Source organism: Equus przewalskii, chromosome 28 (genome assembly GCF_037783145.1).
Source record: "Equus przewalskii isolate Varuska chromosome 28, EquPr2, whole genome shotgun sequence".
Classification (NCBI taxonomy): domain Eukaryota; kingdom Metazoa; phylum Chordata; class Mammalia; order Perissodactyla; family Equidae; genus Equus; species Equus przewalskii.
Window position 1 is genome coordinate 1,110,862 of NC_091858.1, and position 19,744 is coordinate 1,130,605.

The window sequence follows — 19,744 nt, forward strand, 5'->3', positions numbered from 1 at the left end:
AAAGGTACAAACTTCCAGTTATAAAATAAGTCATGAGGATGTAATATACAGTCTGGTGACTGTAGTTAATAATACTGTATTAGATATTTGAAAGTTGCTAATCTTGAAAGTCCTCATCATAAGAAAAAAAATTTTGTAACTATGTATAGTGACAGATGTTAACTAGACTTCTTGAGGTGATCATTTCGCAATATATACAAATATCAAACCATTGTGTTATACACCTGAAACTAATATAATGTTATATGTCAATTATCTGTCAATAAAAAAAACATTTCTTCAAATCATGGGGAACTTAGCCTGCTCCATACAATGGGCTTCAGAAAGACCATGGCCCTTCTAAGAATGATCCTGTTTGAGGACAAGTAAACGAAATGGGTTTTCTTCCACTCTGGCTAGCAAACTCCTTAAAATAAAATAGCTGAAGAAAAGAAAATAATAACAAGAACTATTTGGCAAGTCTACTGCAGACCTGGAAGCTGAAATGTGATGGAAGTAAAAGCGTTTATCATGAGGAATTCTGAGCAACAGGATGTACGTTTCCCAAGAGAATATGACTGTCATGTGTAAGCCTAGAGCCTTCAGGAGAACATGATTATGAATACACACAATCTTGAGAGATTGGGCCAGTCATTTTTAGGAAAAGCTTTTTTGTTTGTCTTGTTTAGTTTTTGATGTCACAGAATATAAACTCAAAAAGGCAAGAACAAAAGACACCTAGCATTGGAGATTGGACTGGTGGTTACCATTGGGGAAGGGGGGAGGGGGCAGGGCAAAAGGGGTGATTAGGCTCACATGTGAGGGGATGCACTATAATTAGTGTTCGGGTGGTGAACATGATGTACACAGAATTCGAAATATGACGTACATCTGAAAAAAATAAAAGTTTTTTAAAAAAAAGAAAGAAAAAATAGAAAGTCTCAATTTATTATAACTTTAACCCATAATTCAAAGCCCATTCCATAGACACATGTAAACGTGTAGAATTTTAAAACTAAATTTACATATCTAACTATAAGATACAGACACATATGTTATAATTTTACATAAACGAGATCATAACACCAAAAAAAAAAAAAGGCAAGAACTTTATCTGCTTTCTTTACCATTATATCCTCAGAGCCTACAACAACAGTACCTAGCAAAATGGATATATTTGTTGAACCAATGAATAATGTCCTAAAACCAAAAGGATATCATTTAATAGAACCTCAAAACAGAAATAAAAAGAAACCTCCCAAAACAAAAGCAAAATACTCCATGTCAGTGCCACCCGAGTTCTGTCCCCTACTCCCAAGGACAGGCTTGAATAGAAGGCTGGAACATGGGGGTCCCTCCTAACTTCAGAGCAAGCTAATTCTTCCAATTGCTCAGCTAACATTTATTGTGCACCAAGTATGCGGTGAGCACTGAAAAACAGAGCAACAAACAAGGCCAGCGTGACTCTTGCCACCAGGGAGCTTGCAATCAGCACGCCATCTGTATACACTTGTCCACAGCAGACGAAGTGTAGGCAGTGTCAAGCGAAGCGGAGATGATCTCTGCAACACTTCTAGAAACCAACATGATCCTACATGGGCTATTACTATGAAGCATAAATTTCTCGATTATCTTAGTCTCTAAATGCTATGCTATACAATATGGTAGTTGCAGCCACATATGGGGCTATTTAAATTAATTAAATTGAAAATCTAGTACTCAATCTCATATGTAGCTAGTGGCTACCATATTGCACCACACAGATACAGCACATGTTTCCATGATCACAGAAAATTCTATTTGAAAGCACTGCTCTAGAACCTTCCTACTCAAAGCGTGGCCTTGGGGCAGTAGCATAGGCATCACTGAGGAGCTGGTTAAACACGAAGACTCAGGCGCCCTCCGAGACCTTCCGAATCAGAATCCGTATTTCTGAAAAGATCCCCAGGTGATTTGCACACACATTAAAGTATAAGACCTTCCCCAGAGAACTATAACAACATCTAGAAGTTGTTCTGACAACATTTAAATGGCTCCTTTTTATTGTAGAAGATAATCTCAAGAGTTCCCACTTCTTAAAAGAAAGGTCCAGGTGTTAACCACATACGCAACAACTGAAGAACGCACACAGTTCCGTTCCCACCAAAAGAAAGGCTTGCTCCTTCTGGTCAGCTGTACCCTCCAATCACCCAGGAGACTTTTCAAGAGAGGAAGAGTGTCTCCTCTACTGTGATAGGACCTCTTCTTTACCTTACGGCTCACAGCAAACTTCTCTCACAATGGATGGTCAATGACTCTACACTTATGCAAAAAGACCACAAAATCCTAAAATTACTGCAAAGGTAAATGAGCATTAGTAAAAGCCTGTACATTCACATCTGTCCACAGTCCTAAAAAAATTACACTGGGACTTAAAGGAAAAGGGCTGAGGGAAAGGGAAGGTTTTTCGATTTTTAAAAACTGGGTCATTTTCCCAGACTTTTAGTGTTCTTCTCATTGGATATATTACTTGTAAAATAAAAATGCCTGGGCAAATTCTCTGATGAGGCACTTCTGAGAGTGCACTAAGGGTCCATAATCTATTTTCCATGAGTATAATTCAACGGACTCTCAATCCTTGACAAGTCATGGCCAACCCAGTATCACACGTCTTCTCTCCTTTCCATGTAGGTTGTTCCTAAGCACAATAACATCCACGGGCCTCTGATTCCTAACGAATATCAGTCAGCCAACACCTTCAAACGTAATCAGTTACCATGATGAAAGAACTATGAATTCTTAAGTTATTTTAACACTGGAAAATTTACAGAAACATGTTTGCAGACACACTCCTCTGACTTGCGAACAAGGAATTCAGCCCCATAGACAGAAGTGGGACTTCTGTGTGCCCTTTAGTCTGAAATTTCATAAATCAACAAAAAAAATTGGAAGACAAAAGTCCAATTTACCAAGCAAATGTAAAAAGTAAGCCTTGCAGAGCCAAAAAAATCTCAAATACATTTCACCCATAAGTAGCCATAATCCTTAACTGTGAATAGTAATGATCAGTGTTTTTATGTGTAATAATCAATAAATCCCTCCAGTAACACAGTGATGCATGCATGGTTCAGATTTGCAATGAAATAAAAAAAGTTGTATTAAAAAAAAGAGAATAATCTAATCCATTTTTACTACGTGACAGAAAATATACTTAGTATAATAAAAATAACAGAAAACGAGTTTGAGTAATCACAATTTACTAAATGAGTAATCTAAGTACGTTATATTTTGGTACACCCTCTTCACCTTAACAAGTCACATTTTGGAGAAGGCTACAGTGCGGAGTTGAGGACGCTGGCTATTGTCTGGTCAATAACAACTCTCTAAAAGCACAGATATTTAAGGCATTTATATGCTGTGAAAACCAGGGAAAGGCCTGCCAAACACTGCACAAGCCATCAGCATGTGCACACAAACAGACTGTTCCATTATCTGGACACCCCTTCCCTAAGTGATTAATAGTTACAGCTGTGCTTACTGCGAACTAAATTTCACATGCTAATGATTCTGAACCCAATTTCTCTCATTCAGTTCTAATCCCTGGGGAAGTGACACTGGCTTACCATACCAGTCAATTTCAGAGGCAGTTCTGTAAGCTGTGGAGGGACACTGCACACAGAGGTGAAATGAGTGAGGTAAGGAACAGCCCACTGATCTTAAACCAAAGTCTCTGCCCGTGCACAGAGCAAGGCTACTCATCATGGAGAAGCAACGCCAAGCTGAAGAGCTGAACTAAAGCAAGCTTTACAATCACTGTTTTTTAAAGCTAGCTTCCTTTTTCCAACAGTAGGTTTCTCGCCTTTTATCCATCATCCACCTCTCATAATTTTTGTTTCTTTTTATATCTATACTTTGTGCTTCTCCTTTCAGCCTTATTTCTTCCAATCAGAGTTGCTCCTCTGATTTCATCAATTCTATCCATTTTCAACTACTTCTTCTTGTTTAGGAGCCCACACTTTCAAAAACCCAGGTTTTTTTAAAATTTTTTTCCAGCTTTATTGAGATATAATTGACATAGAGCATTGCGTAAGTTTAAGGTGTCCAGTGGGTTGATTTGATCCTTACAGACTGAAAAAGGATCACCACCATAGCTGTAACAACTGTGTCATGTCACATAGTTACCATTTCTTTTTTGTGGTGAGAACATTTAAGATCTAGTCTCTTAGCAGCTTCAAAGTATACAACAGAATATTATTAACTATAATTATTATGCTGTACATAGATCCCCAAAACTTATTCGTCTTATAACTGGAAGTTTGCATCTTTTGATCAATAATTCCCCGTTTCCTTCACCCCCTAACCCCTGGTAACCACCATTCTACTCTTTGAAAAACCCAATTTTAAAATTTCTCTGATCTTCATTGACTTTTTGTCATTATTTTAAAAAGCAAAAAAAGTTTAAACTTTTAAATAACTCCCAATCCTGCTCACAGCAGCCTCTCTTCTGCTAAAGTTAACATGGGTATGGTAGTGCTAATATAAATTATTATATAAAATATTTTATGAAACCTTTTAATATTTAAGAAATTGAAACTGATGTTTCAAAATACTTATACAATTCTTTTTCTAAAAAATCATGAATGCCAAGCAGCTGAGTTCCTAGCAGTGAAGATCAGCTACAGCCGTGGACTTCTAGAAACTGCCGTGTGTCAGACAGAGGGGGGTGCAGCAGTAAACACCCTCACTCAGCCTTCCGCCTGCAATAAGCTTCAGCTGATCCATATTTGCATTCAGTTGCTTTTATGCTCGATAGGAGACCCACAGTTTTGTTAAGGATTCAAGCTGCAAACTGACATGAGCAATAATTCCAAACATATCTGAAAATGCAAATTTTACATAAAGTTTAAAGTCAAGTTCCCTGGTGAGAGAGAAATAAATCTTGAATTATTCTAAAAGTGACACTTTCAATAGACAGGAAAAACACACCCCTGTGTGTAAACTCAGGAGTTAAACATCTATTATAAACCTGCAATAGAGACTACCTCAGCCACAACTACAGTGTTCACAGGACATTCCTGCTGCTATCCTGTGGCTAACCTTGTTCTCTTCTAGGCTATTCAGCCAGAGCCATACTTCCGGCGTGCACATAGAAAGGAGTCTGAGCTCTTTAAGAGAAACTCCTCCCCTATACCCATACAGCGCCACAATATTATGTCCTTATGAAACTACAGGGGTAGCCCGTTTTCCTCTTTCTTTCTATATAATACCATCACAAACAGGGAGCAGAAATATGCTGACAGAATTCTGTGTTCCCAGGAAAGCTCATTCAACAACAACAAAAAAAAGGGAATAAAATTACAGGTAAGAATAATATTCTGCTTTCTATTTAAAAATAAAAATTCTGGAAAATCCAGTGTCAGATGCTAAAATAAACATTCTAGCTTAAAGCCAGGTGAGGTGCTAGGCAAAAGCATTCTAGGGGCAGGTGGCATCATTCTGATGACTGGGAATTAAAAAGCGGTGGCGTGGACATCCCTGAATAGATGCAGTATGCTCTTCTCTATGGCGAGATTCAGCCAAACCTGGTCTAGCCCCAGGAGTCTCCTACTGGGATGGTCAAAAGACAAGACTAGTAAGCAAAAGCAGTCAATAATACAGACGGATCATTTCACAGCAGCATTTTACAAGAGAGAGATATATAAAAATCTATTTGCCTGCATAGACCTACAAATAGAGGTTACTCACAGAGATTACTGTAGCTCCAGCAGTTACCCATTGATCATAGAAAATGCCCAGTTCATCAGCTTAACGCTTGAGAAAAGTTAGCTAGAAAGAAGCCAGCTAATTCAAAATCTGCTGTTCCAGTCAACTGGAAGCAAATTAGTTTCAAATTTCCTGGCAGCCCCTTTCGCCCTGCACTGCCCACGGTGATGTCAGTGGAAGCACTCTGAGCACCAGGAGCTAGCTGAGAGGAGCTGCCGCCTCAGCCCTGCTCACAAAGGCTGAGCAGCCTGTGCTCGCGCTCGCTCTCCCTGTCTGCCTCTCGCTCTCTGCCTTGGTAGCTTACCGAAACAACCAACGTGGGGCTTTGCTATATTTGTGAAACTACTTCCAGGGAGATAACTGAGATGACGGGCGTTAGCTTTAATGTAACCATGTCCCCGTGCAGCAGCAAGAACCCGGCAGAGGCTCCGAGAGGACCGTACCATCATTGGTGACATCAGAGGTGGGGCTGTCATCTTAGTATTATGCAGCATTTTCTCTGACAAGAGTGACACGTGAAAGGAGATGGACGCGTTCCCTTTAAAAGGATTTAATTCTTGTGTTATTTAAACAGCAAAGGCAAAAGCAAATATAATGTTGAAAAACTGCTGCAGGAGGATATAAATCCCGCTTCCCTAGTCCTCATCTCACTGTTAAATGACACTGCCTCTCAAGTCATTTTACTGATGACCACATTACCATTCCTGTGATTAAATTAATATTTAATGGGTGATCGATATTACTTGGAAAATGTGACATGAAAAGGATTCAAAGACATTAAAATCTGGCTTTAAATACGATGGCATAAACTTACATCACTAATACTACCTTGGATGTATGCAATACCTTTCAACACAATCTCAATGAAAATACTAAATGTAAAACTAATAGTTTTGTGGATGAGAAAAGTGACGTGGAAATCACACAAGATGAACAGCGTAATGTAATACTGGTCCTTAGTCTTGGTAATGGAGGTTAATACAAACATTAAAAATAACTCATCTTCTTAACCTTAATATTCCAACCAGTATAAAAAGCAGAGGCCAATATAAAGCAATTGATGGTTATTTTCATTCACTCCTTATACATTTACTGAGTGTCCAATATGTGCTAGAAAATGTGGTGAGTTTAATTTGGAGTTCACTTCTGATAAATAACATAATCAGAATAGAAAGCATTTCTAAAATCCCTCCTCTGTTCCAGGCCTGGTACCCAGCAGCTTCACTGCACTACCTCAACTCCCTCTGCCAGCGGCCCTGTGGGACAGACACTGTAACTAACCCACTTCACAGGTGAGACCACTGAAGCCCCAGGATTATGAGACTTATCTGAGATCACACAGCTAAAACTGGCACAGGCAGGATTCAAACACGGGCACCTCGGCTGCCAAGTCCACCCTCTTGACCACTAAGCTACACTGCCTCCTGGGAGCTTCCACGTCAAGTAAAAGAATTCTAAAGGAAGAATATGATGTTCAGGATTTAGAACCACAGCAAGCCAAAAATAGCCACCTCTCAAGAAGACTGGCCCAAATATAAGAGGATATAGGCAGAGAAAGCAGACCAAGCCAATGGAAGTAACACCCAGGAGTAGAAGTTTAGTGCTGACTACTTGACTGACCTTGGGCCAATGACTTAAAATCCTTCAGCTTATTTCTGAGTTATAGGTTTTTAAATTATAAAGGAATATAAAAATGTGGTTAAAGCACACAATCTAGATTTGTAATCTGGGCTCCATCACTTTCCAATTATGTCACTATAAGCAAGTTATTTAACCTCCGAGGGGCTCAATTTCCTCCTCCAAAAGAATGAGGAAAACAATGGGGTTGTTCTGAGAATTAAATGAACTATGCATAGAAATATATAAAACACTCAGACTATCAGTTAGTATATAATAAAAGCTCCAGGTTAATCATTATTATTGGTACTATAATCATTACTTTTAGTATTATTGTCACTTTTTTAAACTAAAACTGCCAGCTTCCTCCCTTTTCAAAAACCTCTCCAAGAAGAGCTGCTATTTTTCCAGAGTTGGTTGGAAAAGCAGAAAGGACAACCTTTGTTGGCTTCATACGAACATTAACCCATGCAGGAATCACCAACTCCCTATGAGACATAAGCTGAAGCTGCTGGCATGTCATCCAAGAAAGGCTCCTTACAAGAGGACGAAACGGGGCATGTACCCTTTGCCCTCCCCAACTTCTTCCTCCCTCTGCCTGGAATATGGAAGAAGGCTGCAGCTGAAGCAGCCATCCTTAACTGTGGGCATCCCATTAGCTGGGGAGGCAAAACAGAAAGAGTTCTCACACCCACCACAGACCTCCTACCCCCATCTTCTTTTACCTTGGAGAGAAATAAAACTTTAGTTCAAGTATTTAACTCAAGTCTTCTATTGTATGCAACTCTCCAAGATCCTAATTGATACATAGTTAAAGGCCACAATTTCCCTATTTCCCTATAGTTTCAAAGGCTAACCTGAGCGCTGGGCTATTTATCATGACTTTTACATCATCCGCGCCTGCATCCTCTCCAATGCCAACTCAAAGTCAATGGATGACCCCATGGGAAACAAGAAAAAGCAAAATATACTGCTTCCCAGTACTTGGCAGCTATGCTGTCTTATTACAGACAGAACGGTCAGCGGCCGCTGGGGATGAGGGAGCACAGGAGACGCTCCTCCCATCACCTTCTTCCAAGGCTCCGAACCTGCAAGCTTCTAGGATAACGGTACAGAGAAAAAAGCAAAACTCAAATACACAAATGAGGGTGCTTCACAAAGTTACTGCTATTATAAAGGCTAGGTAATGAGGATGGTCCCCTCAACGGCAACTACGAGTGACCATGAGGAAATAAACATGTCTCGATCACACAAACACCTCATTTCTAAACTTCTAGGATTTCACATTAGGCTTTAACTGACACTATCTTTGTCTGACACTCTAAAACTCACCATTTCAAAAAGTAAAGCACAAAAACAAATTTATTGCATATTCTCTAATCTCTCATGGGCACCATCTCTAAAAGACGTATGTACAGAGACAGCACTTGAGTCCATAACTGGGTTATGTGGAAGGATTTCAATCGAAAATGGAACCGGAAAATATGAAATGGAGAATCTCATGCATGTGCCCTCAGAAGATGGGAACCTAACAACTGAGAGGCTGATTTCCCATACAGGCCTGATTTTCAGAAGACCAAGACCTATCACCTGATCAATGAACACCTGCCGAGAATCTCTCCCCATCCTCAAGCCAACGAACTTACTGCTTGGAGGCCGGCTGTTGCCCCTCTTTACGCTCCTCGTCATAAATACCATCTACCTCAAACTCTCAATGGACTTGCCTGTAGCTTACCACAGCATGCATTCCAAAATTGCAACTCTTCTGCTATTTCCAAATAAACTCAGTTTTTGGTAATTTGGGCTTGCCTCAGTTTACCTCTTTATTTAGGTTGATAACAGTGGCATCCTGAATTCCTCAATTGTTTTGTTTTGGTTGTTTTTGTTTCTGAAATGTAACCTAATACCACTATCATTATCCTTGAAGGATAGATAATATCATAATATTTGGAGGAGAGAACCATTAAAAAATTCACCACCAACAGTGTTTATACCTTTTCTGTAAAATATAATTGCTTTTCTAGAAATATCCCTGACAGACTGAACCAACAAAAAAGCAGCTAGATTTATGAAATGTACTTTTTCATTCAAATTTAAAGGACTATTTTATAAATAAACGTAAATCCACCAATTGCAACCAATGTTTTTTAATGAACAAAGTATGAAATTTAAATTATAAAACATAGTGAATGTTAACATCAAGTTTATATTGACTATATTTTCATATTTTCTGTATTGATGGTCTGGCACTTGGGGCTTTGAAGAGGCAGCTCCTCCCAGGGCTGGCTATGACCTGGATGGAAATAGAAAGGACTCCCCTGGGAGCACACTGTTGCTATATAACCAGCCAATCCAGAGTCACACCCCCAACCATCTCTTTCACCCACCTCTCACACTCTAGGACAGTATTTCCCCTGCCCTAAATCACCCCAGGGCCTGGTACTGGGCAAGTAGGAACCACCACCAGAGACCAGAACCTGTTCAATTATTCAAACTATCCAGTCCTAAATTTTCTCAGGTACCTACCCTGCCTTACCCAGCCCCTCCCACAAAAACTCCATGGGAGGCGGGGCTAAGCTCTCCCCCGCCCCTCTGCCACCTTCCCTGTGGGACCCTGCAAGTGTGCCGTGTGCCCTGCCTCCTTCTTCCTTCGTGACAATTATTTCCAAGTCTGTGTGTCTTACCACACCTGACTGAAACAAATCCCGGGTATAAATTTTTTAACAAAGTTTTAAGAGAAATGAATAATTATTCATTAAGAACAAAATTTCAAATCAGTAATGTATTCCTAGACTTTGTTGACACTAGCATGTCCCTTTAGTTTAGAAATGACAAGCTGTAGGTGAAAAATTATTTGATATAATGTATTATTTCTCAAAAATTTCAAAAAAGTAATATAAACAGGTAAGCAAATTGTTATCCAATTTAGTATGACATTTTAGAATTAAAACTTTTTCACAAATCAATTTTTATCACCATATCATCTGATATTTTATTAATTATTAAATCCAGGTAGAAGACAAGATTCTCAGAAGAACTGGGAACAAAAATTCCTCATTTGAAATAACTTTCTTTCATTGAGCCAATTCCAATAAATAAGAGGCCAGTTTTCCTATCTCAAATTTACTTATTTTTTAAGCCTCCTTCTTAGATCTTAAGAAAATACTCAATGCCAATTTCAGGGTTATAAAAATTTAGATTTTATACATTTGTCTGTTATCTCAGTTATATGGTACATCCGAAGTTAATGTAGAGAGATAACCAGAATGTAGGAAGATCTAACATAAAGTAAGTCCAAGTGAGCAGAGAGGAGAGGTGTGCAATCCTGAGACTGGTAATGACGACAGTAATGGCAGGAGCTCCATACTCACTCTGGAGCAAAATGTAACTTATGTTAAAAACAAGACAACAGGCCCAACATGGAGTCACTTATGCTAAGCCCACATCACAAAACAGAGATTTAGCAATTACAGTTTCAGCTCTCACGGAAATGAATCTTAAACCAGTCCCTCAGGAATCACCTGGTCAGCAGAGACCCCTGCCGTCCCCTAATGGAAGTAAATTTGCAAGAACTAACCTGTTTCTTGCCTACTATATACCTTCCTTGTTCTCACTCCCTCTGCCTGTAAAGTCTTTTATCTGGTACAGCTCCTAGGAACTTCTTTCTAGCTGCTAGATTAGATGTTGCCTGATTCAAATTGATTTTGCTCAAATAAACTCTTAAAATTTTTAATATGCCTCAGTTTATCTTTTAGCAGTTCTGGTGTCAAAAGAGGGAACTGGAGGAGACCCCTGATGGCCCCAGGAGCAACGAGCAACCAGGAGGGTACCTGCTGAGCCACTTGAGCTCGCTGCTTTCTCACTGCCTCTAGAGGCCATGGGAAAGGCCCTCTTGAATCCTTTTGTTTTACGAGCTTTCAGACTTTATTTGGGCAGTTCTTTTTCTGGACTGGGTCCAACTTAGAAACTGGACTGGGTCTGGGGTTGAACTGGGTCTGACAAACTGGACTGGTTCCAATATGAGGTCTCAGGTAAACAAAATCTGTTTTAAGGCTGAACAAGCAGATTAATCTCTCCAAAGATAATCTTGAATTACAGTGGCCACAAGAGGAGAACTTTTAGTCCACTTAAGCTTATCCACTTAGGAAATGTCTGAGAGAAGGGGGTCTCACTACAGGGGACAGAAGGAGAATTATTATTCCTGCTCTGCAGTGTCTGCTACCAGATGAGGCCTGCGGGACATCCCACTCGCTCCAGAGACTGCAGACAGGATCCTGGGAAACCTGGCAGAAGATGGCAGAGGGTGAGAATTCTTACCAAAGCCAGGTCTCCCAGATCTCTATCGGTCGTGCCTGGTCGAAGGAAGGGGAGGTTTCAGGTTATCTCTTCCTTTCCAAATTTAGATTGGCAGGAAAAAACACTTCTAAGAATTAGGTGTTTGAGTGGTGACTTGTGAATTAGCTTTCAGGTGCCCATTGATTGTTGATCTTTTCTCTACCAGGGACAGCTAGCACCTTTCATTTGTCCCATTTTGTGTCCTAAGAACTTGGCTGAGCAACCATGAGGTTGTTGGCCCCAACAATACAGCCAGAAATGCGAGTTGTACCCCATTTGTGGCTAGGTATGGCTGGACAGAAATGTGGGTTGTACTCCATTTGCGGCTAGAGTCTATTGCCAGCCCTCAGGGAAACTGTCTAAGTCTTTCTTTTGGCCACCTTTGGGAGTGGCTCTGGATCTTGGGAGGATAGATCCTTTGCACCCTCTTTGAGGATGCCTCTTGCAACCAAAGGGTTGTGCAGTATTGCCAGGACTGCTTACTGTTTGTCCCAGCTGAAACGTGTTTTTTTTGTTGTTTTTTTTTTTTTTTTGCTGAGGAAGATTTGCCCTGAGCTAACATCTGTGCCAATCTTCTTCCCCTTTATATGTGGGTCACTGCCACAGCATGGCTGATGAGTGGTATACGTCTCCACCCAGGATCTGAACCCGCAAACCTGAGCTGCCAAAGCAGAGCATGCCAAACTTAACCACTACACCACAGGGCCAGCCCCTTTTACTTTTAAGTAACTCCACAGTGAGAAGTTGCCCAAATTGGACGCGCATATTCAGCGACTGATAGGAACTTTTTTTTAGACCTTCTCCTCTAAGCTAAAATAAAATTGTACCCAGAGGGAAAGAAAAACATTCTGAAGCCTTTTGTGGAAGGATTTACTAAAACGTAAGAAAGACACGCAGCTCTAAAGCTAGAACATAAGAATCTTTTGATTTCTTAGTTGAAGATCTTCTCCCTGATATAAAGAAGAAAATTGAGGATAATATAGTTGGCTGGGTGGGTCAGCTTCCATATCACTCAGGTCACAACCCAATTCTCCGCGAAGTTAAAAAAACTGTACTTGTCTTACAAGTACTTTGTCTTACAAATCTAGTCTTTACAAGAACAGAAATGTAGCTCTAGAAATAATTCAAAGTCTACCTAGCCTCTTTACAAACCCCAAAACCTCCCCTATTCATCTCAAACGGCTTACAGATAGTGTAAAACATCTAGACTTGGGAGACAAGTCCTTCTTGGGGGAAGCTGCATTCTTTCTCCGGGGCTGGTCTTCTCTAGGAACCAAGGGAATTCTTATCAGAAAGGGGGGAAAAGGCTATTTTGAAAACTAGGCCTATGAAAAATCTTAAAAGTCTCTTCTACAAAAATTAGTAAAAAGTGTTAGCAATCTGCCATCTGAGCAGGTAAGCCTAACTGATTTCATCTGCCAGAAGCATTTCTGTATCCAACTATTCTTTTATAAACCAGCAAGTTCTGCATTATTGTACCTGTCTCAAAACTAAAAACTTAAAGTGGAAGCTGTAAGATCTCTGTTGGCGTTTGTGTGTGTGTGTTATAAATGTGTGATATTTTTCTACCTCCAGATGGTATTGCCAAAATTAATTTGTAAAGAGCTCTACTTAACTGGCTTAAAGACAAACAAGTATTTACATAAATTAAGGACACTCAGAAATATAGAAACTAACCCAAATGTTTTCCTAGTTCATGCGATGTAGGGTAATCTTTGGTAAATAAAAGCTAGTTTAAGTTTGTTGATTTAATTAAAACAGGATGTCTTTAGAGTTATCAACATTAAATACAGTACTTTTATTCTACCAAAGTTTACTAAAAGTCAAATAAGTTCATGTTGTCTCTGCTACAGAATTTGTCAGCAAGAAGATGATGGTTACCTGTTTAATGTCTCGTGAAATTTTCATGACTAGTCTAAACATAATTGTTAAGAACAAGTGAATTAAATAGATGTAAGTAAGGTAAAAAAATTCATAAACGAACTTTTCAACAATAAGTACACTTTATGGTATGTCTACTTAAAAACAGTTTTCTAAATCTTTTTGGTAACTTGAAACTTTAGTTATACTGAGGTAAGCTAAATGATAGATATTCACAGAATATCTAGATCTTTCCAAATAAGATAAAATACTGAAACATTAATTACTGCACATAGGTTTATCCATTTCTGGAATGTCTTTTACTATTTGGGTCTATTAGCAAACATGTTTTGTGCCACCTTGGGAAATTGAATATGAGGAAGGATACGCTTCTGGAAATTATGAAATGTACTTATAAATTTGCCAATCCACAGAATGTTAGTATAACACATAGCCTACAATTGCTCACTTCTTATTTTCAGTGGGGTTTAAGGATTCTAAGGGTTAAGAATTCTAATCAACATATATAATTAAAATTATTTAGAAATAATAAGGGTGAAAGGAAACAACTGTGTATGAAAAGTAAGTAGGGAAAGTAGAATGATTGATTGTTCCAGAATGAGAAAGAGGAAAAAGACACAGAAAACAATCTGAATGGATATAAAAAAGTTGCAGGAGGAGCTGGCCTGGCAGCGTAGTGGTTAAGTTTGCGCACTCCACTTCAGCAGCCTGAGGTTCGCCAGTTCGGATCCAAGTGCAGACCTACACACCACTTGTGAAGCCACGCTGTGGCAGGCGTCCCACATATAAAATACAGGAAGATGGGCACGGATGTTAGCTCAGGGCCAATCTTCCTCAGCAAAAAGATTAGCTCAAGGCTAATCTTCCTCTATATAAATAAATAAATAAATAAGCTGTAGGAGGTTTGTGGAAAAGGAATCTTGGGAAAAGAATTTTATGTGTGGTCAAACCACCTATGATTAGAATGGATTTATTTAAGTTTTTAAAGAATGGATTTTAACATCAAAAGTCCACCTTGGTGTACTTTTTTTGGTGCAAAATGTAAATTTGGTTTTCCCTCTGTTAAAACGACGAACTTTACTGAGATTATTCATCTGCTCTTAATTAGAAATTGTAACCAAAGGCTTTTCTTTACCTTTTAAGTAATCTGCCTGAGCAGCAAAGATTTTGTCTCACGAAAATTTACTGTGTTTCACACTGTCTTTATTAGGTCTTTGATTACTTAAGACAGCTAAGTAATCAGTATTAACAGAGCTAAGTTTGGTTCACATCTATGTAACCTTCCATATTTGCCTTTAACATCTCCTGTTGTCACTTTGGTAATATAGATAATTAAGTATTATTTCATAATGATCTATAATCCTATTTAATCAAATTTCAAACCTTTTGACACTTTCCCAAAATCACTTTTTGACTTCAAACTAACTTTGAGATTTCCCAGAGATCGCTGGAAAATCTCAAAGGAACTGTCTCTCACCTTGTAAAAAAGAGATGTTAAATTAATTAGGTTTATTTAGTATGTTAAACTACATAGGAATTATTGTCAAATAAGTGATGATAAACCTGCTTAGGTTATATGTGTGAATATATGTTGCCAATATAAGTATTCCAGAAATTCTTGGAACTTCATAGAAATTTGTCAATACTCTCATCGTCCAATTACCAACCTTAAATTGTTTCATGCCACAGAAATAAACACATTTCCTTATCAAAAGTACTCTCATCAGATCTTTAGCCATGAAAATGTTAAGTCTTTTGTTATTTATATACAGTTATTGTTTTACTCTGATGTTTTTATAAAAGTGAGATTCTTGGAAATAACCCTACGATGTACTCTTGACCACTGATACTGCTGCCAAATTACAAGGTGTCAAAACTTTGGTGCATATTTCATGACTGAAGAAGGCTCCACCTGACATCTGGTCCTTTGCAAATGCTGGAGACCCCAAAATCAAACTGACTAGGAAGAAAAGTAAAAGTAGCCAACGCTGAGGTAGACTGCATTCTCTCAAGACATCAGATGAAAAATGTTTGTTTCCATTCCTCCTTCCCTCTCTGACCATCCTTTTCCTAATTCTTACACCATGAAGGTCTTTATGATTCTTTTGTCCCTTCTGCCTTGCTCTGGACTCAAAAGATGATGCCATTGTTCATATCTCAGGCCACTGCAAAGGAGGGTAATCCAACCTCCAAATGACTGTTGCATTTGCCACAATGATGATGATTCTGTAGCCCTGCCCATCACAACCTTCTCCCTGACTCCCAATGCTTCAGTTTCTCTGGAACAAACTCAGCCCTCCCTCTACTGTGTCGGGCTACTTAACCCTGGGGGTCCACTTCCCTGCCTCTGGTTAACAACTCCAAACCCAGAGAATCTGGCTCTGATCAAAGAAAGGAACACAAGACAAGGGTAAACAGAATAAAACCACCTTTGCAGTCTACAGACCTTTACCTTTTTACTGGCCTCGATGGCTGTCGCCTTTCCAGTCCCAAGCCATGGACTCAAACAGAAATAACAAGGAGGCATTCAGGATTCAAAATTAGCTACCGCCCTGCCTGGGAGTAAGTACAAACGAGGCTATGGTCAGCAACCTCTCCTTAACTCTTGAAGACATTGCAGAATCTGCTGCTAAAGCAATAACTGCCCAGTAAAAACCCCTCGACTCTCAGACTGAAGTTGTTTTTGATAATAGGACAGCCCATGACTATCTTAACAGAGCAACAAGGTGTTTGTGTTGTGGCCAACACCACTTACTGCACTTAGATTGACAATTCTGAGGAAGTTGAGACTCAGCTACATAAGATCACTGAACAGGCCACTTGGGTTAAGAAAGGGACTCCTTCCACAGGGCCTTTGGCTTACTTGATTTTCAGTGGTTTGGGTCTTGGAGACTATGGCTCCAAAGTGTACTCGAGACATTGGGAATTATCCTGCTTATAATAATCATGGTAGTCTCTCTGGCACACTGTGTTCTCTCAAAAGCTTTAAATGCATGTTCACAGCCACTAACCACCAGGTAAATGATCTCCCTAAGAGTGGAATGTCAGAAAAAGAACAAAGAGAATGACCAACCTAAAGAATGTGAACCTGACATCATGACCTGTGAATACCACAAAGAGATTCAGCAAAAGGATGTTGTGACCTGTGAATATCACACAGATATTCAGCCAAAAAACTGTAAGAACTCCAGAGCAGTAGCTGGGAGTAGGACTAATGCCTTAAATTTCGATCACATATTTTAGTTAAGCTGAGAGTCTGATTGAAAGGGGAAATTGTTAAAAACAAGACAACAGGCCCAAAATGGAGTCACTTGTACTAAGCCCACATCACCAAACTGAGACTTAATTACAGTTTTGACTCTCCCAGAAATGAATCTTAAGCCAGTCAATTAAGAATCACTTGTCCAGCACTAGTTATGTAATCTGCCTGATAGACCTCTGCCATCCCCTAAAGGAAAGGAACTTTGCAATAACCAACTTGCTTTTTTGTCTACTATACACTTCCTTGTTCCTGCTCCATTTGCCTATAAAAGTATTTCATTTTGTACAGCAACACAGAGCTCCTTTCTATCTGCTGGATTGGATACTGCCTGATTCAAATTAATTTTTGCTCAAATAAACTCTCAAAATGTTTAATATGCCTCAGTTTACCTTTCAACACTTATAAGGAATACACATACAAGCCCTCCTAGTAAGCTGACTGGGAAGCACACATTATAAAAAGCTGATATGTTTGAAACTTCATGTTCAGTAAAAATGTGATTAAAAATCACCTGCAAAACTCTACACATGTCCTAGGACTACTTGGCAGATGACCAAAGTCAGCAGACCTAAGAGTATGCAGTGGTGGGTGTGGCCCTCTCTGGAGTCTAGAACCACATCTTCTCCATGCCACAAACTGGGTCAGAGGCGGGGATGGGGAGAGGAGGAGCAGGAGGAGGAGAGGGCAGGGAGTCACAACTAGGACTTAGGAGTTCCCAGATGGTTTTCATCTACCAGGCCTTCTCTGTCCCCTTCTCAGTAACTCCTAACTATCAGTTTCTGCTCCTACCCCAGCCTGTGCTGAGAAGGAAAGCTCCAAAAGAGCAGGAAATAGATCCCACACAGGTCTCTTTGTTAGTTCCTGTTTACCCAGTGCTTACCACATAGTAGATACCCAATTAATTGTTTCACTCAATCCTTAAAACCTTCTAAAGAAGTAAATATCAGGTATACCTAAATAGAAGGCAACCTGAATAACTAATGTTAAATCCATAAATTCCAATGGGACAAAAAGTTGTTGGCCACATTGAATATATACACTTTTAGGATGGAGATTAAATAATCAAATGGCTTCTCATAATTTATTAGGTTAATTTTGTACATACACAAAATCATATATTATATAAAACAAAAAAATACTTGCTTTTATTCTCTTACATTTCAGGGAATTATTTTATTCAAGCTTTCACATGCAATTTGTCATTAGGATCTTTGCTAGCACTAGCCTGATTTTAAGTTATAGTACGTCTTCAGTTCTGTCCTAAGTGGAAATACAGAAATTTTTAAATCTGTGTGATGCTATAACTGGAAATTCTATCCTAACCTACAGTATCCATTCACTTTAGGTGAACTCCACAATGTAACCACTTACTGGATGACCTTTAGAGGTCATCTCTAGAAAGCTACTTTACAGTGACATCTGGCACTTACAACTCTAGGATCACTTCCCAGGAATAATTATTAAATGTGTGTGAAATCTGTTTTCTCTATCTTTTTTAAACTTGTTTTAGTCATCTGTATAAGTATCCTGACTAGCATTATCTGTAGTTATTGCAAGCTAATGTGTTTTCTCCAAAATTTGTTATTCAAAATAAAACATCCCTAATACAGAAACAGTAACAACTTGAATATATGGCCACTCCTTCTTTTCTGATAATTTTTTGAGGAAAACATCCTTACCCTAATTTAGGGCTATATCGGATATTAACTCCGTTTTATAGATGAAGAGTATAGAGAGTTTAAGTAACCTGGCCAACACACAGAAGACAAGGAGAGCAAGAAACATCCCTCAGATCAAAGTATTAAAAAAAAAAAGGAATTTAGTTGGTGGCCCTAATATGAGTATACAGAAGAGCAGAAGGAAACAAACAAACCACTATTTTACACTGGGCCCTACTTCCTTCCTGTCTTTAATTCTAACATAGTTTGGCAATTTAAACATTATTTTCCCTGTTGATTGTTTGTATTAACTTATTTACAATAATACTTATGTTATTTTTATTAATATAAATCATATAAACATCATTTTTACTGAACACACAATATGTCATGTAGTAACAAAATTTAGTTATTGTTGTACAGTCTGGTTTTTCCAATATTATCCTGGATAGATTCTTATATTGACAGTTGGCTAACTAATATTATTCAGAATATAATCAAAATATAAGCCTCAATGACCCAAATGAAACCTCCATGAAGTCAGTGATTTGTCTGTGTTGTTCACTGCTGTACCCATGTTGCTGAGATACCCAGGAAGCACAAATGTCAAACTGCAAGGTCAGCTTGAGATGGCTTAGAACTCAGGTTGCATGTAACAGGCGAGGAGGATTTTTATGGTCAGTTGGGAAACTGCCTTCCTCACGTATGGGGCCCCGGGTGGAATGAGAACCCAAGGGTGCCAGTACAGCCCTGGAGCAGAAGGAAAGCAGTCTTGGGCTAAATGGGTGACATGAGGGGCTCCTTATCCATACTCAAAGGTAAAACTTGAATGCAAATTCTATGAGGAACTGATTCTCCCTCAAAGTAGAATTGCCACTAAGTATCCAAATGGCATTTAAGTGGGCAACTGAAGCTAGCCAGAAGGGCCCTATAACCTGCACTCATCAAGCTGATTTCTGACTAGCCTTCAGTTAAAATTGGGATAATTCTCTATCCTTTACACTCCATTATTTATTTGCTGTTTCTTTTTATTTTCTTTCTTTCTTTCAGTGAAAGATGCTGTTCAAAAACTCTCATCTAGTATGAATTGTGTTAGAGAATCCATAAGGGCATCACGTGCTGGATGCCAGGGAAGCAGGACTGGACAACTGTAGACCCAGCCCCAACAGCAGAGCAGCCTGCAGCCAAGGGATGGCAGGGTAAAGAACTTCTCTCTCCACGTGGCCCCTGTGGCAATCTGCTGTCCTAGCCATGGTTCTACGTCTTCGGC

The 19,744-nt window shown here is 39.2% G+C and overlaps 1 protein-coding gene and 1 long non-coding RNA gene across 22 annotated transcripts in view; one reads left to right on the forward strand and one right to left on the reverse strand.

The window, feature by feature from the left end:
* The window catches only part of PSD3 (pleckstrin and Sec7 domain containing 3), a 644,089-nt gene that overhangs the window by 329,542 nt on the left and 294,803 nt on the right, over positions 1 to 19,744 (reverse strand). Inside the window, exon 1 of one of the 21 annotated variants that reach the window (XM_070598617.1) lies at positions 6,026 to 6,152. The exons of 19 other annotated variants lie outside the window; for them this stretch is intronic. Coding sequence is in view for 1 of the 2 variants with exons in the window: in XM_070598611.1 (XP_070454712.1) it covers positions 5,704 to 5,734 (31 nt within the window). In the remaining variant the exon portion in view is untranslated. Of the gene's footprint in view, positions 1 to 5,703; positions 6,153 to 19,744 lie in introns of those variants that run through there. One more of the 21 variants, XM_070598611.1, reaches the window with a different exon arrangement.
* On the forward strand, positions 5,148 to 11,069 carry LOC139080116 (uncharacterized). The gene is made up of 2 exons (XR_011534294.1): positions 5,148 to 5,319; positions 6,925 to 11,069. It is a non-coding gene; the product is annotated as an uncharacterized lncRNA (long non-coding RNA).